This window comes from Lethenteron reissneri, chromosome 13 (assembly GCF_015708825.2).
Source record: "Lethenteron reissneri isolate LAM-NWPU_2019-01 chromosome 13, ASM1570882v1, whole genome shotgun sequence".
NCBI classification, from domain to species: Eukaryota; Metazoa; Chordata; class Hyperoartia; order Petromyzontiformes; family Petromyzontidae; genus Lethenteron; species Lethenteron reissneri.
Window position 1 is genome coordinate 11,188,894 of NC_083791.1, and position 21,161 is coordinate 11,210,054.

Here is a 21,161-nt window from a genome sequence, read left to right on the forward strand (position 1 = left end):
CTCAGGGCGAAGGATAAACACAGAGTTAATGTAAGCACTGTAGCACGCTTACGTAATTAGCGTGTGTGTGTGCGCGCACGTGCGTGTGTCATGCGAATTTGCATGCGTTTTTGAATGCCCGTCGATTTCTGTGTGCGTGTGTGTGTGGGGAGTGGTGGCGCAGTGGTTAGCGCACTTCGCTACGAACACGGGGAGCCGGGGGTTCGATTCCCGCTCATGGCTAAAATCAGTGACGATTATTTGAACCGGTCTTGGGCCTGCCCTAGGTCGACTCGGCCTCAAATGAGTACCTGTTGCAGTGCATAAACATCACCACTCGGGAGACAAAGGCAGCCGGGCGTGGTGTTGGCCACCCACTCTTTGTATGCCGTACCGGCCTTCATAGGTGCTCGCTAACAGCACTTGCTCCAAAAGTGTATTCAGGTTATATGGGGGGTCTTTGTCGTGTCTGTATGTGTGTCTGTTAGTTTGCTTGTTTGGACTGGGCTACTAATAGTAGCTATTGAGTATCAGACAGACCCTTCAATAGTCAACAAGTATTCCTACTAAATTTAACTAATTTATATTAAAAGTAAAGTTGTGAGGTGGGCCATTGCACTGTGGGAAGATGTGTTCTTGTGACAGCAAAGGCTCAACCCACCCGGCAATGCTTGCCAGGCCCAATTACCATCTCAGTGCAAGGAGTGTAATAGGCGCTGTGTAATAGGCGCTCGCTAAAAGCGCCCGCTTCTGCCGGGCTAACCGGGAGGACCTTTGTCTCGGTGAGCGAGCGAACAAGGATGGCGTCGGTTATAATTAGTGACCCCCGTGCGTTGCCGAGCCAAACACAGGAAGCTCCTGCAGCACCCGGCTTCCTGCCATTGATGGACGCCGCACGAGAGGGGAGGGGGGGCGGCACGGGATCGGGAATTGTGTTGTCGGCCGCGGTCCGAACTCGCCCCCTTCTCCCCCCGCGCCCTTCTCCTCCACCACCGTCCACCCGAAATTCATCGTCGCCGCCGTCGTCAACATCGCTCCGTGATTGTACCGCACCCCCCCTGCAGCGGCGCATCTTGTGGCAGGGTGAAGGCGGCACCTGGCCTGCGACAAGGCGCGAGCCCGCCGGCAGCGGCCGACGTTGCGATGCGACTTCCCCGACCGATAAATCCGCGACTAATTCGTCAGATTTGGGCTGCAACGTCGCGCACGTGGCCTCTCCCGTTTCACGCAACGTCGCGTAATCGTTGGCGTTCACGGTTAACCGGACGGCGCGTATTCTGTGGTCAATGCACCACGCAGTGCTGTCTCGCCAGCAGGCTCTGTGGCAGGGCGAAGTGGCTCGCAAACGGGGGGGTTGAGGGTCCAAATCCTAGTTGGGGCTTGACTCATCACCACTCTGTGGGGTTGGTACAATAGGTACCACTTTGTGGAGAAGTCTTAAGTCTGTAACACGTGGTTCAGAATCATGGTAGACAACAACGACAACAATGGAACAAACATGCGTGGAGAGTTGCACGCTTGCAAGTACAAAGAGAGACAGAGAGAGAGAAAACATAACCCAGGTTTCATGACGTCGCTCACTGTCGAGAAAAGTCAGCGGGCTTGGGCAGGACACGTCGCTGGTGACGGCCAGAGGTCAAGAGCAGCGACGCAGTGGCAGTCAAAGGAGGAGAATGCACCCGAGAAGACGTCCGCTGAGGAGACGGAGCAATGAAATCGGCTCGCGTGCCGGTGCCAGGTGGATCGTAACGGCTTCTCTGTCGTTAGCCTCGACTGCCAGCGAGTCGTCCCTTCGAGCGACGTCACTGCAATCGGTCGGCTGCTGGGAGCCATCGGCTTTGGTATGCCCGCTTGTGAAGTGCGACGCGACGTCGCGTATCCGACTCGCTGGGGACTTGAGGCATCGGTTCGGGTCAAACGGTCGGATGTCTGAACATCTACAGACAGTGGCGGTTCCATTGGCGCGCATAGAAAGGTCACCGGATACAAATGAAGAGCAAACTGATTTGACTGCTGGGAGAAAGCGTCGCTGCGCTTTAGGAACATCTGTAAAAAAAACGAGCTTTTTAGTTCATCGGATTCCTCCAGTATAAATAAATATTCTGATAGGCGTGAGCGAGCGAATGTAGGCGAGATTAAGAACGCATGACCGTGCGTGAAAGCACTCGGGTTTGTGAACGTCTATAACAATGCGACAGTTCACACCACTGTGCACACATACTGCACACATACTGCACACATACTGCACGCATACTGCACGCATACTGCACGCATACTGCACGGTATACTGCACAGGGTGCGGACGGTTAATTGATCACAACGGACGTGTGTGACACTTGGCTATGCGGACATACTGCAGTACAGCAAGGAGTTTACTTTGAGGCAGACTTGTGAGCATTCTTTCTCACATGTCGTTAGGTTTTTTTCCAAGCGCCCTGGCTTCTCTTTACCCAATGACACGCACAGCAAACTTCAAAAAGCTGGATTTGGCTCAAGGTCCCAGTGCGACGCGGGACTCCGATGGAAACGAATCTCGGGAGACTCTCGCGGGACTCGGCTGGGCCTAACAAAGACTCATTGTTTATGTTCTTGGTACGACACCCATTAAGTTGCATCTTGACGTTGCTGGCGGCGGCGTTGTTGTGACTTCCCACCGCCGGGGAAAAGGCCTCCCCCCCCCCCCCCCACTCCGGTTCTCTTTCATTCAGTCCTGTTCCTCAAACCCTCTTGTCCCGGTGGTAACCGCCGGGCTCTGTAATGTCGCTTCGCCGACGCCGTTTCTCCTCTCTCTTCCTCCGCCGCTCCCTTCTTCTTACCTTCTCTCGGTCTCCACTCCGGAGGCAAGTTTCGTCTCTCGTCTCTAGTCAGTCGTTCCTGGCCCTGCCCATTCCCGCTCGATCCCTTCTGCTTTTATAGTGGTAGCAGCATCGGCAATCCCCCCTGTTCCTTTCCTTATTTCATTGATTCCTTGACTCATTCCTCAAATATGTTTGGCAAAAAAATCTTTGGCAAACTTGTAGCTTTTTTTCTCCCGTACTTGTTTCTTACTCGAGGACCATGCCTGTGATCCTTAAAATAACACCGGCAAAAAATGCACGTGTTCCGTTTTTTTTTGTTCTTGCGTAGGCGTATAGGCTGACGCTTGACGTACAACGCAGAAAGAACATTAACGCACACGTCGGGCCCCAGAGCGCGGGGGAGGTGTTCTCGCTCAAGAAGGGGAACTGAACAGTTGTTTGCGACCACTCGGTGATTTCCGTCATCGGCGCTTGTAGTCCGGTCCAGTTTGGTCCGGTCCGTTCCATGCGGAGTTGGTGTTCCGGGTTTTTCTCGTGCGCTCGCCAACTTAACAGCTAAATCCGGTTGGTCTGGCGCACAGTCGCACGGGGTCAGTGGGCGTGCGGGCGTGCGAGCGAGCGAATCTCTGAGCAGGCGTGCGAGCGAGCGAGTTGAGAGCGAGAGGGCGCGCGAGGGAGATCGCCCCGGCGAGCGAGTAGGAACTTGCCCCTGTGTGGGCGACGCCGTGTGGACGCGCTTGCTGCGGAGCGGGGAGAACACCTGGCCGCGTTTGCCGTGGGACGTTTAGGATCGGCGGATAAACGACAACGCGTCACGTAAGTCGTAAGATGTTTCACGGTTTCTTTCTTCAGTGGCGGGGCACTTGGCATTGACCTCAAAGTGCACCTAGCCTGGCACATGGTGATGTTTTGTCCGTAGACCTTTAAGGATCAGAGGGTAAAAAATAAGATGTAAAATACTCACGTTTTTTTCTCATTTAGTGGAAAGACTTATTTGTAAATCTAAAAAAATATATCGTAACTTTGTGGCAGGCTGCTTTCGATGACAGTTATGACGTCGTGGTTATGGTTTATTCTTGAATGGGATAAACAAAAAAAACGTTGAGGATTAAGTGTGCCTCGCATGCTCCTTGTAGCAATAAAACAAGGATTAATTAGGTAGACGGAGAAAAAAAAATAGTTTTCTTTCAGAAAAAAAAGTCACGGGGACCAGATTTTGATCTCGGAGGAAGTTCAACGTTCGTCAGGTTTTTTTGGTTTTGCTAAAAAATGTGCTGAGGTATTCGGTGCCTAACAATGGGGGCTCGGTCTTCGCAGCAGCAGCAGCAGCGATGTTGATTTGGCCATTTCAGCCGAAGCACACGCTGTTTATTTGTACGCACTCAAAGTAACGTTCCCTTCGAGAATGTGCCCAGGTTAGCGGCAGGTTAATGGCATGGCACTGCGACCCCAGAAGTGGCCGATGTTTCAGGGTAATTGACGGGGAGTGGGGCGGCCGACAGGGATGGAACGTGCCCCCCCTCCCCCCCCGAGAGGACGTCTCACGAGGAGACGGAGCGACGAAATCTCCTCGTGTTGCCGCCGGCGCTGGGGTTGAAGCGTTGCCGTCGCACGATCGTGACGGATGGCGGCGGCTCGGGGAGGCCCTTCATCCAGCAGTGGATCGATCTTGGCCGATGAAGATAACAATCAAATCTTGACTTAAAGCTTTTGTGACTGCAGGAATTCATATTCTTTGGGTCTTTCGGTAAAGCCACGTAGATAGAAAAAAAATATATAACACGATGATGACGATTGCTTGTGTTGCGATCGAAACGTCGTGATTTTTTAAATAATTTTTTCTATCTACGTCGCTTTACCGAAAGACCCAAAGAATAAGATAACGATCGTAACGATAACAAAAAGTTATTTTCTCCTCGTGAAAATGCTCGCTTTAAAATCGCCGCTGGAAAACTTTCCGTAGCCGACTTGTGTTTCACCACCAGACGGGCGTGCGGAATTCAAAGTCGGGTTAGAGGCTACGACGTTCAATTATTTGCCCACTTCTTCGGTTACGTTTCATTTACCGTATTCTCTTCGGGTTAAGAACCTGAGCAAATTCCACACGTGCAGCACCACTTATTGGCTTAAAGGGCGCGAGAGAGCGCGCGCAAGAGAGAGGGAACAAGACGGGCAACTTTGGGACGTTCAATAAAGACGCCGAGGTTGCTCCTCGCCAGTCACCCCTGTAAGCGACTCGGCAAACAGCGAACCGCGCTTTGGCGAGCGCCGGCAGTGAGCGGTGAGGGGGGGGGGGGGTGCCGAGCGCTTGCGCCGGATTGTTCCGCCACAAGTGAGGCAAGGGGCGGCCCGTGTGACTTTCCGAAGCCGGTGTGCGGGCGTCACGCTCCGTTTTTTCTGCGCGCTTTCCAGCCGAGGTTGCAATTGTTTAATGCGTCAGCTCTCTCCTTGTGTCCGTCCGTCCGTCTTGTGTCTGTGTGCGTGTGTGCAACTCGGGGGCACGATAACACTCGTGGAGATGAGCCAGCGTGAACGGAACCTGCGTGGAAAGTTGTGACGCTGTTAGAGAGAAAACTAGTCCTGTTTGGCAAAGGGTTGCTCAAAGCCTCGAGACAACAAAATACCGGCTTTTCTTTTGTTTCTGGTCAATAGTTAGAGCTTGCAAATTAGTATCGTTGCCCCTTCATCACATACGTGCTGTATGTACCGTACGTAGCCAACCGTGCTAATCGGAGGTATTGTATATGTGACCCAGTGCTCCCTTGGTAGAGATACTTTTAGTCTCAAAAGCCCCTCGTGGACATACACATACACCTCCAGCCATCGGTTTCTATCCACTGCTGGACGAATGTCCCCCGAGCCACGCAGCCGCCGTTTCCTCACGGCCCCTTGTGATGCCGCCCGCAGTCCGCCTCGCGCCCTGCTACACGGCCTCTTATTCGTCGCTCCATCTCCGCGGTGAGCGACATCTCGCCGCCGCCACCGGCGTCCTCTCGCCGTCGCCGAGCCGGCTCGCTGCCGTAAGGCTGCGAGTTCGGATCCTGGTTTTCGGGTTGACTCACCCCATCATCCCTACGGGGGCCGGTAAAATAGCTACCGCTTTGCGGAGAAGGATCACGCCGCTGCCGTAGGAACGTGGAATTCTCGCCAGAGGCTCAGGGCTGTGAACGAGAGGTTGAGCGCAGCGGCAACTCTCCATCGGAGCAGGAAATCCCTTTGACGTTCCTGAGACACACACACAGAAGAGGCTCTCCTGTCAGGAAGTAGCTTCGTCACGACACGAGGAGCCGGCCTCTGTGACCTTGGACTAGACCTCCGCACCGCATCGTCGACTCGGCCCAAAATAGGCGGCTATCGCGGTGCGTGCTAATTTCTTCAGAACTGCTTTATTACGTTTAGTTTGTTTTCCTTCCCCCGCACCTCCGATGAGCACGGTTGGCCACGTACGGTGCGAAAGAAGTTCAAAATACGTACGTACGTGCGTACATGCTACGTGCGTGCGTGCTACCACGGTGCGTGCACCAACCCGCCGGGCGTGCGTCGTGCCTCCGGCTAATAGGTGCTCGCCGACGGCGCCTCTCCCTGACGTCGGTCCGCACGGCGCGCGACAGAGCGTCTCCCTGCGCGTCGCGGCTGGTCGCCCCCCTCGTTCGGTTTTCTCCTGCACATCCTCGCCGTGTTGCGTGCGGCCGCGTTGAGCTCTCGTCGCCCGTCCCGCCGTTCACGTTCGCCTGCTGCCCCTCGCCGTCTCCTGATGTGCATTGTACGGAGGCAACGATGTTGTACATCTCCGTCAATTCTTGTGCATTGGTGCCTCTTGTCGTGTCGCCCTCTGACTCGCGTTGCCGCTTGCCGTCTGGACCTCCCGACGTCCCCCTTTGCTCTCCCCCTCGCTGTCCGCCGTCGCCTCTCCCGCCGTGCTCGTCGCGTCTCACCCGCCGGCACCGCCCCCGCCCCTCCGTCGCAGTGTCCAAGAAGCACGGGAAGCTCATCACCTTCCTCAGATCCTTCATGAAGTCGCGACCGTCCAAGCAGCGGCTGAAGCAGCGCGGGATTCTGCGCGAGCGGGTCTTCGGCTGCGACCTGGGGGAGTACCTGCTCAACTCGGCGCACGACGGTGAGCGTCGCCCGTCCGCCGGGAGCCTATCCAGCCCTCTGCCACCCCCCACCCATCCCCGCGTGATCCACGAACCCTCCTGGCCCAGTGCCGGATTAAGGTAGTGCGGGGCCTGTAGCATATGTTATAAAGGGCCCTAAATAAAAACACACATATTAAAACACATATTTTTTACTTGCACAGTAAAGTAATTGTATTTTTTCATTTCCTATACAGCCAGATAATAAAACAAATCGCTAGCCTTAAACACCCAGTCGTTCATAAAAGTTGAATGCAGTATAGTACTATAGTAATAGTGCAAGTGCAGAATCACTCAACCGGAATTGATAGCTTGACAGCATTCAGCGCGGGGCCCTTGAAAGTGCAGGGCCCATAGCTACTACACATGTAGTAGCTACTACTACATATGTCGCTACTTTTGCTACTAGGAGAATCCGGCACTGCCCTCGCCTCCGAAGCCAGAGCTGGCTCGCAGGTCAAACTGGCTGTAACGGCTACACGACCCCATTAGCGGTTCCGTTGCCCGATGACTGTGAGGCTACCGCCGCCTCCACCCTGGTGGAGTGACGGTGGTGAGCACCCTGGACGTGCATGCCTCTCGGGTGGCCGCTCCGATTCGATCTCCCGGCGTGGCAGTTGATGTAATGGATGGGAAAATGTCTTAAATCTGTGTGGTGGGGGCCAAGTGTGGGTACTCGCACGTCGTCCAAGGCATCTGGCCAATTTTCGTGAAAATTATTTTATTATGTTTTATTTGTATTATTTTATTATTTCCCTTCTACGTGACTTTACTGAAAGAACCAAGAAGATGCATCTGGACAACATTCATTATCGGGCTTTTGTCCCTGGATAGAAAGATTATGGCCACGTGCTCGACTCATGATGAGGATAACGGGCAGAGCGACCAGAGTGGTGGGTGGGCTACCTGGTTAGTGGGCAGGGGGTCACCTGGTTAGTGGGCGGGGGCCACCTGGTTAGTGGGCAGGGGGTCACCTGGTTAGTGGGCGGGGGCCACCTGGTTAGTGGGCAGGGGGTCACCTGGTTAGTGGGCGGGGGCCACCTGGTTAGTGGGCGGCGGCCACCTGGTTAGTGGGCGGGGCCAAGAAAAGTGGGTGGGGCCAACCTGATTACCGGTCGGTAGGGCCTGTGAGATTAAAGGGGGAGCTGACAGATGTGGGGAGGGGTTGCCAGCTCATATTGCGGTCCCAGTTGAGCCTCCCAGAAATGCGGCAGCGGGTCCCGCCCGTGTGGTGCGGAGCCGCGAGTGATCGCTCGGTCGTGTCCGTGCGCAGTCCCGCAGGTGGTGAAGAGCTGTGCCGAGTTCATCGAGAGGCATGGCATCGTGGATGGCATCTACCGCCTCTCCGGGGTCGCCTCCAACATCCAGAAGTTACGGTGAGGATGCGCGACGAAACTCGTCTCCCGGCACCGGCACCAGGAGGGCGGGCTCGGTTCGCGTGCATGAGTGATATAGCCTGCAGCACCACGAAGCCGTGGGGCACGCGGACAGCGACGGGGAGACCTCCATCCAGCAGTGAATAGGCCGTGGTTCATTATGATCACGTAGATCACTCGGTGTTCACCCATCCAGAGTTTCACCCGGTACCCAGGCAGCCCTTGGCAGTTGATCTGCGACGAGGCCGAGCCCTTACTCTCCTACCCCTTACCCCCCCCAACTCGCCCACCCGCCCACGCAGGCATGAGTTCGACTCGGAGCACGTGCCTGACCTCATGAAGGAGGCGTTCCTGCAGGACATCCACTGCGTGAGCTCGCTCTGCAAGCTCTACTTCCGCGAGCTGCCAAACCCCCTGCTCACCTACCAGCTGTACGACAAGTTCTCGGTGAGCGTGCACTCGGCCCCCGGGGGGGACGGAGTGGGGGTGGCGAGGGTTTGGCGCGTTCGTTACGCCGGCGCCGCTGCCGTTTTTTGTTGTTGCGCGGCTCCCGTTGGTGACGCGTGGTTCCGTCTGACGGGGCAGGAGGCGATGACTTCCTCGACGGAAGAGGACAAACTCGTGAAGATCCACGACGCCATCCAGCAGCTACCGCCACCACACTACAGGTACGCGCGCACGCACGGACGACCGCACGGGCGCGCGCCGTTGCCCACAATAAAATAATTTCATAATAATTTGATACTTTGTAACCCGCCGCACGGTATTCGCTCGCTCTCGAAGAGGCGACAACGAATTGGAGGAGGTGGGAGGAGACCCGCAGGCGAGCGGGAAATGCAGCCAGGCTGGCGAGCGAGCGTCACATTCCCGTCGAGCTCTCTGGCCCTCTGCACATTCCGTCGGTCGAGGTTGGACTGCGTGACAAAGCTCCGTTGATCAATGGTCAATGTGCGCACCTTGCGAGCCCCGTTGACCCGCCACGCACGGTCGGGCGCCGGCGACCTGTTGACGCGATTGCTGACGTGCGGGACATGGCCGTGCGTTTCACTGGCCTCTGCAGGACGCTGGAGTACCTGATGAAGCACCTGTGGGCCCTGGCATTGCATAGCGACAAGACGGGCATGCACAGCAAGAACCTGGCCATCGTGTGGGCACCCAACCTGCTCCGGTAAAAATCGGCACGGCTACTGCCGGCGCCTCCAGTGTCAACGCCACCGCCTTCCGTCCCCATTGACATCACCACCATCGCTACCACTGCCTCCATCACCACCGGCATCACCACCATCGCTGCCTTCCATCCCCATTGGCATCACCATAATCGCTACCACTGCCTCCATCACCACCGGCATCAACACCATCGCTGCCACTTCCTCCATCACCACCGGCATCAACACCATCGCTACCACTGCCTCCATCACCACCAGAATCACCAGAATCACGACCACTTCCTCCACCGCCAGCATCAACACAATCACTACCAGTTTGTACCAGATACATTTTCCGAACGAATAAGCTTCAGATGTGGTTTTAGGCCTCAAAACACACACGCACACATCTTTGGTCTATGTCACCTAAAATTAAGTATTTACCAATCAATTTCAGCCACACAAGTGTTCATCATATCTTATACATTTTTACCGTGATATTTATACTCCGTTAAATAAACATTCTAATTTAAAAAACCCCACCACTTATCTCAGAGTAATGAATATCCACTTTAATACAACCCATGTACATGCACAATTCTCATTTTTACGTGCTATGAAGAAGGGTTATTGGCAGAAATGTTGACTATTCTATATTTATATAGATATATTTTTTGAAGGTAGTGTTGTTGATGAAAATTACCTTTCGTGTTCATTGTGCTTGTGTACCACTGCCAATGCAGCATTAACAAATAATTTACACAATTTTGGGTTCTCTATAAAGTTGTTCACATAAATACATCAAGAGTTTCCTAAAGACCAGTAAGCCAAAAACTAAAGTTTCTTTGCCACTACCATCAAAATAACCTTCACAATGACCATCACCTTCACAAAGACAAAGATCCCCCGTATAGCCTGTTGGGGCAAGTGCTGTTAGCGAGCACCTATGAAGGCCGTCACGGGCACACGAGGGGGGTGGGTGACCAACTCCACGCCCGACCCCCTTTGTCTCCCGAGTGGCGACGCACCGGACCAGGTACTCATTTGAGGCTAAGTCTACCTAAGGGAGGCTCAGGACTGGTTCACATAATTCGTCACTGGTGTTGGCCGTGAGCGAGAATCGAACTCGGGTCGCCGGGTTCGTAGCGCAGCGCGGTAACCGCTACACCACCGCTCCCCACAACCATCACCATCAACATCACAACCACCGCTACCGTCGCCAACAACAGCAACACCACCACCACCGCCGTTTACCGCGACTTGCCTGCGCCTTTCAGGACGCAGACGATCGAGATGGCGGGCTATAACAGCACGATGGCGTTCATGGAGGTGCGCATGCAGTCCGTGGTGGTGGAGTTTCTGCTGAACCACACGGAGGTGCTGTTCAGCGACCGCTTCTCGTCCATCGTGCGCGACAACGCAGGTGACGACTCGAGTCTCGCCGCTGCCGTAGTTGGGCCAACGTTGGCACCGCGGTTGGACCGGCGTCGGCCCCGCGTTGGCCCCCCGACGTTTAGGTGTCGACTGGGAAGCTTTCACGAAAGTGCGCCTGTGTTGCACGGAAGGAGTGAATCGTAGGAGTGAGAGGGGAAAGTGAAAGGAGTTGTTTACGCGCTGATTGGAAGCGACGTCATTACTGTGTCCGTAAAACCCAAAACTTAATTCATAAGGGTTCGTGATTGGAACGCTTGACCAATTCTCTTCAAAATGAAGCGGCATTTTGGTTTACTGTGCAAAAAAATACAAAAAACGAAGTAGCCGGAGAAAACTCACGATTCAGAGGGATAACGCAGGGAGAAGTCCGCCGCACACATGGACTCAATTGCCGCACTGTCATCTGTCGGCCACGTCGGCAGCCTCGCGGCTTTGGAATTCTCAGCGCCGCGATTACGTTCCCCACATTGTGCGTATGTTTTCGGGGGTTCTGCCGCGCAGGGACGGTTGAGAAACCTGCGCTATTCACGAGCGGCTGCATGGATTTTGATGGCGGCTCGTGGCGCGAAACGTCGGACGTAATGCCGGACAAGTCGCAAAACATGCGGTACAGCCCAAGAGCGCGCGCGTCGGGAGACCTCCGCATTTATTAATTCGCTCGTTCGGTTACAGGTCGCGCTTCCGTACCGAGGCCTAAGTCTCTCCTCGTCAGCTCCTCGTCCACCAAACTGCTGAGCCTGGAGGAGGCCCAAGCGCGGAGGGACGTTGCTGCCGCCACCGCCATCGCCGCCACCGCCGCCGTCATCGCCGCCTCCGCCGCCCCGCACGCGTCCCCCGCCCCGCTGACGCCCGGTGGCACCGCCACCGTCGTCGTCGTCGGCGCTGGCGGAGCGAGCGGCCTCACCTCGGCCGCTACGCCGGAGGGCGGGCGGGCGTGGGAGATGGCGGCTGAGACCACGCCGGCGCTGGACATGCACGGCGAGAGGTGCGTAGCGGGGGGGGCGGCGGTGGTGCCACGCGTCGGGGTGGGGATGGTGATGGAGAGAGAAGAACGTGAACGCGCGTTGCGCGCGATCGGTGCAACGCGTTGACGAGCGATGCAACCGTTAGGTTGAACCTCTTTTAAATTGATACTTGCATTTTTTTATCCCTCTCCCGATCGTTGTCTTTGAATGACTTGGAGAATGCATTCGGATCTCTCGCAGAGCAGTGCAAGCCCTTTGTGTTCGATATCGGTCCATGGGATGCCTTCAATTGACCTCGAAACACCACCTCGCTTGCTCTGCCACCGAGAGAAACTGCTTTGTTTTTCGTGATCTGGATAACTTAAGCGAAACTCCCTAAATGATGTCAATTCAGATAGATACATTTGAACGTAGAACTGCATTCTGGGTGGGGGGGTAAAGCTATTCGGGCAATGCACTCGCCAATATATTTTCTTTTATATGGCGGTGACGATGTCCAACGCGATTCTTTGTACTTCGATTAAGGAGGGGTCGCTCACTCCGTCGACCGACGACCCCTAACCTCTGCCTCTCTGACCCCTTGACGCTGGTGCCGGCAGGAGGCAACTGTGGGCCGGACCGGCGGCGGTCAAGGGCAAGCGCATGGCCGGCGGCGGAAGCTGGCGCACCTTCTTCCAGCTGGGCAGGGGCGGCGGCGCCACGAGGCGCAAGCTGCAGCGCAACCCGAGTGAGCCGGCGTCCACCTCCACGCAGTGCTCCACCTTCCCCGGTGAGATTCAATCCTGATGCCCCGGCATCCAGTTACGCCCGGGGTTTTTTTTTTGTTACCCCGGGGTTATACGAGCGAGGACTCCAGTTATCCGGGATTATCTGCGGTCCAAACCCCAGATAACTGCTGATTGTGTTGAGTCTGTTGTTTGTTGTCCCTTCCCACCCCACCTCCGATTCGCACCGAACGTAGTCAGCCGTGCAAATCAATTTCAGTTCATTCGTTTAATTTTCAAGTACCCTGTGAGTTAAGAAGCTTTTGAATCAGGTTTTATCAACAAAAGCAACATACACACTTACACAACCAAGTGGCGGCCACCACGGACTACTTGATCCGGGTGTAGGTGGTCCCTCACATCACCCCGCGATAACTGGAGTTTTCCCGTAGACACGACGCTTCGATTGAAACTTTGCCGGGCATCGACGGGAGAACCCAGCAAGTCAGAATAATTACGCTTCACAATCCCCGCTGCACGAGCCGCACGTGGCCTTTGGGGGGTTCGACCGCGGCTTGGATCGTTGATCTCCCTGCGGCTTTATCTCTGCGTTCCCGTGTCCACCCCCCACCCGTAGGTCTGGTGCGGTCTGAACGCGGGAGCCTGAGGTCGGCGAAGAGCGAGGAGTCACTGACCTCGCTGCATAGTACGGAGGGTATGCCTAGTTCGAGGGCTTGGGGACACACATGCACGCGCGCACGCACACACGCACGTCTGCAACAATCCCCTGTATAGCCTACATTTCTAACTTGAAGGCAACGCAAACTCGCGGTTTGCCAATGCAGCTTGTTATGTTGATTTTGTTGTCCTTACCCGGCACCTCCGATTAGCACGGTTCGCTACGTACGTTGTGAAAGAAGACCAACATACAAACGCACATTGACTGTTGCCGAAAGCACTGTTAGCGACCGTTAGTTGTGGCCTTTACCACATCCGGCCAGCTTACCACTGCTCCCAATGCATCATACAAGACAAGACAAATATCCCCCATATAGCCTTGATATACTTTTAGGGCAAGTGTTGTAAGCGGGAACCAAGTAGTGATGTTTACATCCTGTAGCAGGCGCTCATCTGTATAAATATATACAAATACACAGAACTCTGCATAGCCTACTTAAGCTGCCGGAGTAAATACCGTGTGTGAGCACCTATGAAGGCTGGCATGTTTATACAATGCACCAGGTACGTATTGAAGGCCAAGTCGACCTAGGGAAGGCCCACGACTGGTTCAGTTATTCCTCATCACTGCGGCCACCAATTGAACCCAGGGGGCTGGGCTCTTCGTGCAGTGTACCGACCACTGCACCACCGCTCCCTTTACAGACGGATAGAGACGCGCAGACATGCACACCCACAGACAAGCAAGCAAATGCATTTAGACAATAAGGCACTCTCAGGAACACAGATAGATGATGATGACGATGGTGGTGGCGATGAAAACGCATTAATCACTCGCCCTTTCTCGTGACCGTCCTCCCCACCGTCTCGTTGCAGTCGAGGTGAAGGCTTCCAAACCGCGCCGCCCTCGCTCCAGCAACGACGCGCTGTCCCCCAGCTACTGCGCCTCGGTGCTCTCCGACGTCTCGCAGTACGGCTCCTACGACAATCTCCCCCCGTCACCGCCCACGGACCGGCACGACGGCACCCGCCGTCACAGCAACTCTCGCAACGCGGCGGCGGAGGGAAGGGTTGATCGCGGCGGCGCTCGGGATGACGGCGCCGGCTCGGCGGAGAGGACGGGCAACGCCGCCGCCGCAGAGGAATCCGTCGGCAGCGACGAAGATCTCCTGGACCCCCCGGACGTCGGGGACGACGGCCTGGACTTCGACCCCATGGCATTCCACCTGAGCCCGGCGCGCAGCGGCGGCAAGCCCTCGTCGGCGGCGTCGTCGCCGGCGTCGTCGTCCGCTTCGTCCGCCGGCGCCCACCGGAGTCCGGCCGTGTTCCGGGTCGGCGAGTTCGAGGCGGGAATTGTGGGGGGGCGGCTGGCGATGCCGACGGGGCAAGCCTCGCGGGAGCCACAAACTCGCGAAAGCGACGCCAGCGCCGCCTCGCCGGACGGGCGGAACAACCCGCTGGAGCCGCGTTCGCTCGCAGATGCCGCGGTCGTCCTCGAAGACCGCTTGCCGCCAGCCCCGACCAAATCGGGCAGGGGCAAGGAGAAGCCGCAGGAGTGCGTCGTAGCGGACGCGGGGAAGGAAGCCGAGGCGGAGGCGGCGCCGACGCCGGAGGCCAGCGGCGTCACCGCCCCGGCCTCGCCGGCTGCCGAGCGGCTCCGGAGCCCCTTCTTCGGCCCCGAGGGGTGGGCGGCGGTGGCGTCGACGCCGGCGTCGGAGGAGAGGGCGGCGGGCAAGTCGGTGTCGTTCGCCGAGAAGATGGTGCAGGCGTTCTCGCCGAAAGCGGGCCGCAACTCGGCCAAGGCGTCGCCCATGAGCATCTCCGAGCCCATCGCCATCACGCTGCCGGCGCGCGTGTCCGAGATGATCGGGGCCACGCCGGCGACGACGACCGCCGCGCCGGCGGCGGCCGCGGCGGCCTCTGCGCCTGCCGGGCCCGCCGGGTCCGCGGGGCCGGCGTCGCCGCTTCCCCACGGCGGTGCCGCCGCAAAGGGATTCAAGTACCTGGGGAAGTCGCCGCCCGTCATGGGGGTCACGTGGTCGCCCGACGCCCACACGGTCAACTTCTCGTCGACGGTGGATGGGGCAGCGAGCAGGGCGCGGACGCCGACCGCGGAAGGTGCGCACGCGCGCGTGTGTTTCTGTGTTTCGGTGTGCGTGTGTATTGATTGATGTGCGTGGCTTGTGTCTGTACGTGTCAATCCGTGTGTGTCAATGGAGAGTGGTGGCTCACTGTGCTGCGAACTCGGGAACCCGAGTTCGATTCCCACTCACGGCCAACACCGGTGACAAATATCTGAACTGGTCCTGGGCCTCCCCTTGGTCCAGTAAGCCTCAAATGAGTACCCGGTGCGGTGTGTGAACATCGCCACTGGGGGAGACAAAGGCAGTCGGGCGTGGTGCTGGCCACCCACCCCCTCGTGTGCCGTGCTGGCCTTCATAGGTGCTCGCCTAACAGCACTTGCCTAAACAGCCTGTTAAGGCTATACGGGGGATCTTTGTGTGTGTCTTTGTTTTGTGTATTGATGGGTGGCAGTGTGCATGGCTTGTGTCTGTACGCGTCATTCCGTGTCAATGGAGAGCCGTGGCTCACTGCAATGCGAACTGGGCGACTCTGAATTCGATTCCTACTCACGGCTAATATCGGTGACGGTAATTTGAACCGGTCCTGGGCCTCCCTTAGGTCGACTCAGCCTCAAGGTATGTAAACATCAGCAGCGGGGAGACAATGGATGTCTTTGTGCATGTGTCTGTGTGTAATTGAATTGTGCGTATATTTGTGTCTGTGTGCATTACGCAGGTTTGTGTCTGTATACGCGTGTGTGTGTGTGTTCATTTTGCGTGTCTGTACGTCAGTATCCCCGCCCAGCGGTAACACGCAGAGATTCGCGGTTCAAATCTGCCAGGCTGCCTCGGTTAATAAGTATCAACCATAAAATATGCACCGTCTGCTTCTTAGTAGTGTGTGACGTCATTTGAAAAGGGTAGTCCGTTGGTTGCCAGTTTCACGATCCAAAGTTGAAAAACGCCCCACCATTTGCTCGAATGGGACTACACGGAGCAATCATCTCCCCCTGCTGGCAGACTTCAGTCCTATTTTCCAGCCGGTGCTGCGCACGCCTTGTGTGGCACAGGGACGGCTGCCACTGGGGTGCCCTCTAGTTTGACTGCAGCAGTTCATTGCCGAGCAAGCGCCCCCCCTGTACGTGCGAATCCTTGACGCTCGTCCCTCTCAAATGCTCGTCGAACAGGCATTAAGGACGGAGGAGCCACGAGCGACGTGGCAGCCGCCCAAAGGATCGACGCCAAGGGCCCTCCGGAGGACGCGACGGAGGAGCACGCGGCTCGCGAATCGTCCGACGGCGCCGTGAGAAAGCAGACGGAGGCAACGGCGGCGACGGAAAATCCGAGCGACAGCCGCAGGGAGAGGAAGCAGCGGCACGGGGAGGCCGCGGACGAGCGGGCGAGCGGTGGCGGTGGCGGCGGCGCCGCGGCGGCGGCCGCTGGACGGGGCGAGCGACTGGGCAGGGCCTTGAGTCTGGACGGGGACACGCCCGCCAGGGCGCCGGCGAGGCCGCAGAGGCTGCCGCTGGTCGGCGTCAACGATGCGGGCGGGAGGCGCGACGCGGAGGCGAGTGCACCCGCGTATCCCGTCATCGATATCAGTGGGCCGTGATCAATCCACTGCTGGATGAAAGCCTCCCCAAGACGTCTCGCTCTCTCTCATGTTTTGCATTCCTATGGCAGGGACAACATTTATCCATGATGCTCTATTCCTCCTCTTCCTGTCCAGCCCCTATATGGAGGCCGTTGTTCACAAACTTGTGACACCAGCAGCAGCAGTCGTCATTGTCATCGTATCTAATCTTCTGCTGATGTTTCCTTGTCATTGTTGTCAGCTCTGTTGCCTCCCTCCTCCTATTCCGCTCCATCATTCAATCCATTTCTCATACGTCCTCTGCCTGTACGCAAGTTTCCTCGCTGCATCTCTGCGGTGGACGGCACCGTGTGTCCTGACAGACCCACCCACTTCCTGCCGTTACTTGCTCACACACAGATGTGTGTTCAGCGGAGGAGTGATAGCACCAGTGGTTAGAGTGCCGCGCTCTGAACTCTGCAAGCCGAGTTCGATTCCCGTGGAAAGATAATTTCAGAATCGGTCCTGCTCCCTCCTCTGCTTCACCAGTCCGCACTGACCAGCGTAGTATTGTGTTTAAACACCCCCTGCCATCGCAGTCATGGATGTTCATCCATTGGTGGATTGACAATGTCTAGAATTGATAAAAAAAAAATGTTTTATTTAAACCCACGTGAAGCTTGGTGCTATCACTAGGCTAGCTCTTGTTGACACTTGCACTCTGTCTCTGCAGGAGAAGGCGATGGAAAAGGACAGGGCGTCGCAGCAGCAGCAACAACCGCAGCAACACTCAAAACTGCCCACCACCCACCACCAACACCACCGCCAGCACCAGCACCAGCAGCATCACCACGGCCACAGGAGGCAGCTGTCGCTGTCGGCGGACGGTTCCGAGCGCCGCTTCGAGGGCACCGTGGCACGGGCGTGGAGCCCCCCACTCACGGCACACGACTCCGACATCGCCCCCCCGCGGCCGCCCTTCCCCTCCGACCTCCTGTCGTCACAACTGCACAACCACTACCTGCACCACCACCACCAGCAGCAGCACCAGCAGCAGCACCAGCAGCAGCACAGGGCGGACGGCTCGCCCACACAGTTCGTAACGACGCTCGCCTACACCGCGCACGGCAAGGGCTTCCCGACGTTCGTGACCGCCGCCGGCCGGCGCACGGAGGGGCCCGGTCCGGCCACAGCGCCCTCGTCGGCGGTGGCGACGCCGGTGTCCACCCCGTTCTGGCCGAGCGCGGGCAGCGCCGGCGCCGTGGACGGGAGGACGCCGCTGGCGCTGGCGCCCGGGGCGTTCGGCGACGCCGTCAACAGTCGCTCGCTGCCCGTGCTGCGAACCGAAGTGCCGCCAGGCCCCGAGACGGTGGTGTACGTGGCGCCGTCAAAGTCGCGCCAGCTCCACCTCCAGCAGCAGCAGCAGCAGCCGACCGACGTCATGAGCAAGCAGCCGTACTTCGAGAACGGGCGCGTGCATTACCGCTTTGCTTCTTACCCGCCTCCTCCGGGGTTCGGTGGGCAGCTCAATCTGTCGGACCCCCACCCGATGGCGGCGCACCCCCAGCAGAGACCTGGCAGCAGCGCCAGGCCTCCTCGGAACGGCGCTTTCCTCCTCGAGGCGGCCGAGGCGTACCAGACCCCCCGAGGCAGCGCCGCGTACGAGCCTATCGCGGCCGGCCGCGGCGGCGGCAGCTACTTCGAGACGCTGCAGGACTTCCTGGCCGGGGGGGCCCAGCCGCCGTTCGGCTTGCGCCGCGTGCACACGTTCGCGACGCGCGACGACTTCCCCCCGCAGCCGCCGATGGCGCAGCAGCAGGAAGTGCCGGCGGCGACGGTGTGGGGCGGGCGCCAAGCGCTGGGCGAGCCGACGTGGGTGGCGGCGCCCGGCCGGCGCGAGCACAGCTTCGTTAGCCGCGACGTCCCGCCGTCTCCGCGCCGCTCTGCCGCGGCCGCCGCGGCCGCCATCGGCGCCGCCCGTGACAAACACCCGCCCATGCGCAGGGAGTCACGCACCCGGCAGCAGGCGAAGTCTGCCGCGCTCGTCTCGCGCTATGACAACGTGGTGCCGTCGGGGGACGAATTTGCGTCGCGGGCCTTTGGCCCGGCGCCATTGGGCGGCGGCTCGGACGCCTTCCCCTTGCCGGTTCACCTGCGGAGCAAGTCGGACCCGGGCCGCTTCGGCCTCATGCCCGAGGGCTGCTTCTTCCAGCCAGGCCGCCGTTCGCTGCTGCTGGAGCAAGGCTTCACGCTGGTGTCGCCTCTGGATGGAGCCGAGATTCAGACACAGCAGCAGTACCAGCAGCAGCAGCACATGTACCACGTGACGGACAGGCGCGGCGCCAACTGGAAGGGCCCGCCCGGAGGGAGAGGGGGCGCCGACGGCCCGACGCCGCAGCTGTACGCGCTGGTGCCGGTCGGCGGGTACGAGCACGGGCGGCCTATGGAGGTCCACTATGTGGGCAAAGCGGAGCCGGAGAGGGGGGCGCACCGGCAGCTCCTGCCGCCGCCACCGCTCCAAGCGCAGCCCGCGCGGGGGTTCTATTCGACGGACCTGGACAGTGTGGCGCCCGAGCACCGGCAGCAGCAGCAGCAACACTACCACCACGAACGCCGGCAGTCGTTGCCGGTGGCGGCCGGCGGCGCGCAGGCCGGCTACCGGGAGACGCACGCGCACCCGTCATCCCAGCACCACGCGCCGCCGGCGCCGCATCAGCACCACGCGCCACCGGGGCCCAAGAGGCCGAACACGGCGGCGGCGATGGCGTCGCAGTACGAGAGCCTGGTGCCGACGGACGACATCGGCGGAGGGGGGGGGCCGGGCCGCAGGGTCGGCGCGTTCTCGCCGGCACCGGCGGCGCTCTACTCGCAGCACCAGCCGCCCGCCGCCGCGCTGCACTTCATGTCGCCGGGCCCCCCCGCGGGGGGCCCTCGGGGCGGCCCCTACGTGAGGCAGGGTGGGGGCGGCTTCTACCCGGCGGAGCTGTCGATTCACCGGGCGGAAGCAGAGCTGCAGGTTGACCTGTAGACGCCCGCGCTCGTTGAGGGAGGGGTGGGGGGGTGATTGACGGCACTAGCCGTGAACTCTTAACCTTGATGCTTTGTTTACCCGGGACAGCTTCACTCGCGGAATCTCAAGACTGTGGTTGTCTTGTTTTTTGTTTTTAGTGACGGTCCTGCTTGGGATGTCCAGCCAATTCTAATCTGGGTGGGGTTTTTTTTTACTGTGCGGAAGGGAAGCGGAGTGCCCGGAGAAAACCCATGCATGCTAGGGGGGGGTAACCTTCACTCTAGCTCTGAGCTCAGACCCGATGCGTAACTCTCATCCCTGTGCGGTCTCGTTAAAGTGATAAGCGGCAGATTTCATCTCCATAGCGGCAGCGCCCAACACGTTTATTTATGATTCGTTTAAGTTAATGTCTGTTTTATTTTTTTGTAAATGTCCTTCCTGTTTGTTACACTCGGTTTTCCTGCGCGATATTCGGGTGGCTTAGCGACACGCGCATCGGTGTCGTTGAGCCCAAAATGGAGAGGGAAATGGTTGGGATGCAATTTTCATCTTGCCATGTATTTTAAATGTTTTTTTTTCTATGATTTTTATTTTAAAAGTACTCGCGTGTTTTTATTTTATATTTGCCGTCATTGATTTTGCGACGTAGCCGTACGTTTTAAGTCGTCGTTGTCGTAATTTGTTTGTCACCGTTTGTTGATGGGGACCACATGCAGGGATGGAAGGACTATGTTTCAGGGGTTCAAGTCCACCAATCACGCAAGACTATTTGCGATCACGTGAGGTTCGGCAAACCAATAACAGGGCCGGGTTTAGGTATCGTTGCTCCTGGGACACCAGGGCAGAGAAGAGACCCCCTCCTCCCAAGACAAATACAGATACACACAAGATCCAATCAAGTCAGATTTTTCTGAATAAAAACAAATATAACTTTTTGTGTGTGTCCCTCTGGAGTTTTGGACTATGGACAAATATCCCGTTTGCCCCCTTCCCCTGCCTAAATCCAGCCCTGAGTAACAACAAATGAATACCAACATAAACGCGCATGTTGGTTCGAACATCACCGCACGTCTGGTAACCCAGAACGCGTGCCGAATTCATGAGACATTAGCAGAAAAAAGGCTTTGGAAGCTTTACAATCGATCACGGACGCCTCCTTGTCGTTGGAGTCTAAGAAACAGGAGATGTGCACGGCAATCTGAGCCAAGCCAAGCTGCCAGCAGCCATCCGAGCCGAGCGCCCTGCCAGCGGCCATCCGAGCGGAGCGTGCTGCCTGTGGCGATCTGAGCCGAGCGAGCTT

General features: G+C 57.8%; 1 protein-coding gene across 7 annotated transcripts in view; it reads left to right on the top strand.

Moving 5' to 3' along the window:
- LOC133342113 (rho GTPase-activating protein 32-like) overlaps positions 1 to 20,795 on the top strand; it is a 94,491-nt gene extending 73,696 nt beyond the window's left edge. For 5 of the 7 annotated variants that reach the window (XM_061551052.1, XM_061551055.1, XM_061551056.1 and 2 more), the window contains 12 exons: positions 6,745 to 6,894; positions 8,187 to 8,289; positions 8,592 to 8,736; positions 8,875 to 8,957; positions 9,350 to 9,457; positions 10,712 to 10,857; positions 11,541 to 11,853; positions 12,433 to 12,602; positions 13,175 to 13,252; positions 14,092 to 15,333; positions 16,466 to 16,845; positions 17,585 to 20,795. In XM_061551052.1, the coding sequence (XP_061407036.1) occupies positions 6,745 to 6,894; positions 8,187 to 8,289; positions 8,592 to 8,736; positions 8,875 to 8,957; positions 9,350 to 9,457; positions 10,712 to 10,857; positions 11,541 to 11,853; positions 12,433 to 12,602; positions 13,175 to 13,252; positions 14,092 to 15,333; positions 16,466 to 16,845; positions 17,585 to 19,879 (5,213 nt within the window). In that variant the 3' untranslated portion in view covers positions 19,880 to 20,795. Of the gene's footprint in view, positions 1 to 3,238; positions 3,594 to 6,744; positions 6,895 to 8,186; positions 8,290 to 8,591; positions 8,737 to 8,874; positions 8,958 to 9,349; positions 9,458 to 10,711; positions 10,858 to 11,540; positions 11,854 to 12,432; positions 12,603 to 13,174; positions 13,253 to 14,091; positions 15,334 to 16,465; positions 16,846 to 17,584 lie in introns of those variants that run through there. The other 2 variants (XM_061551058.1, XM_061551054.1) reach the window with 2 other exon arrangements.
- Positions 20,796 to 21,161: the final 366 nt, after the last annotated feature.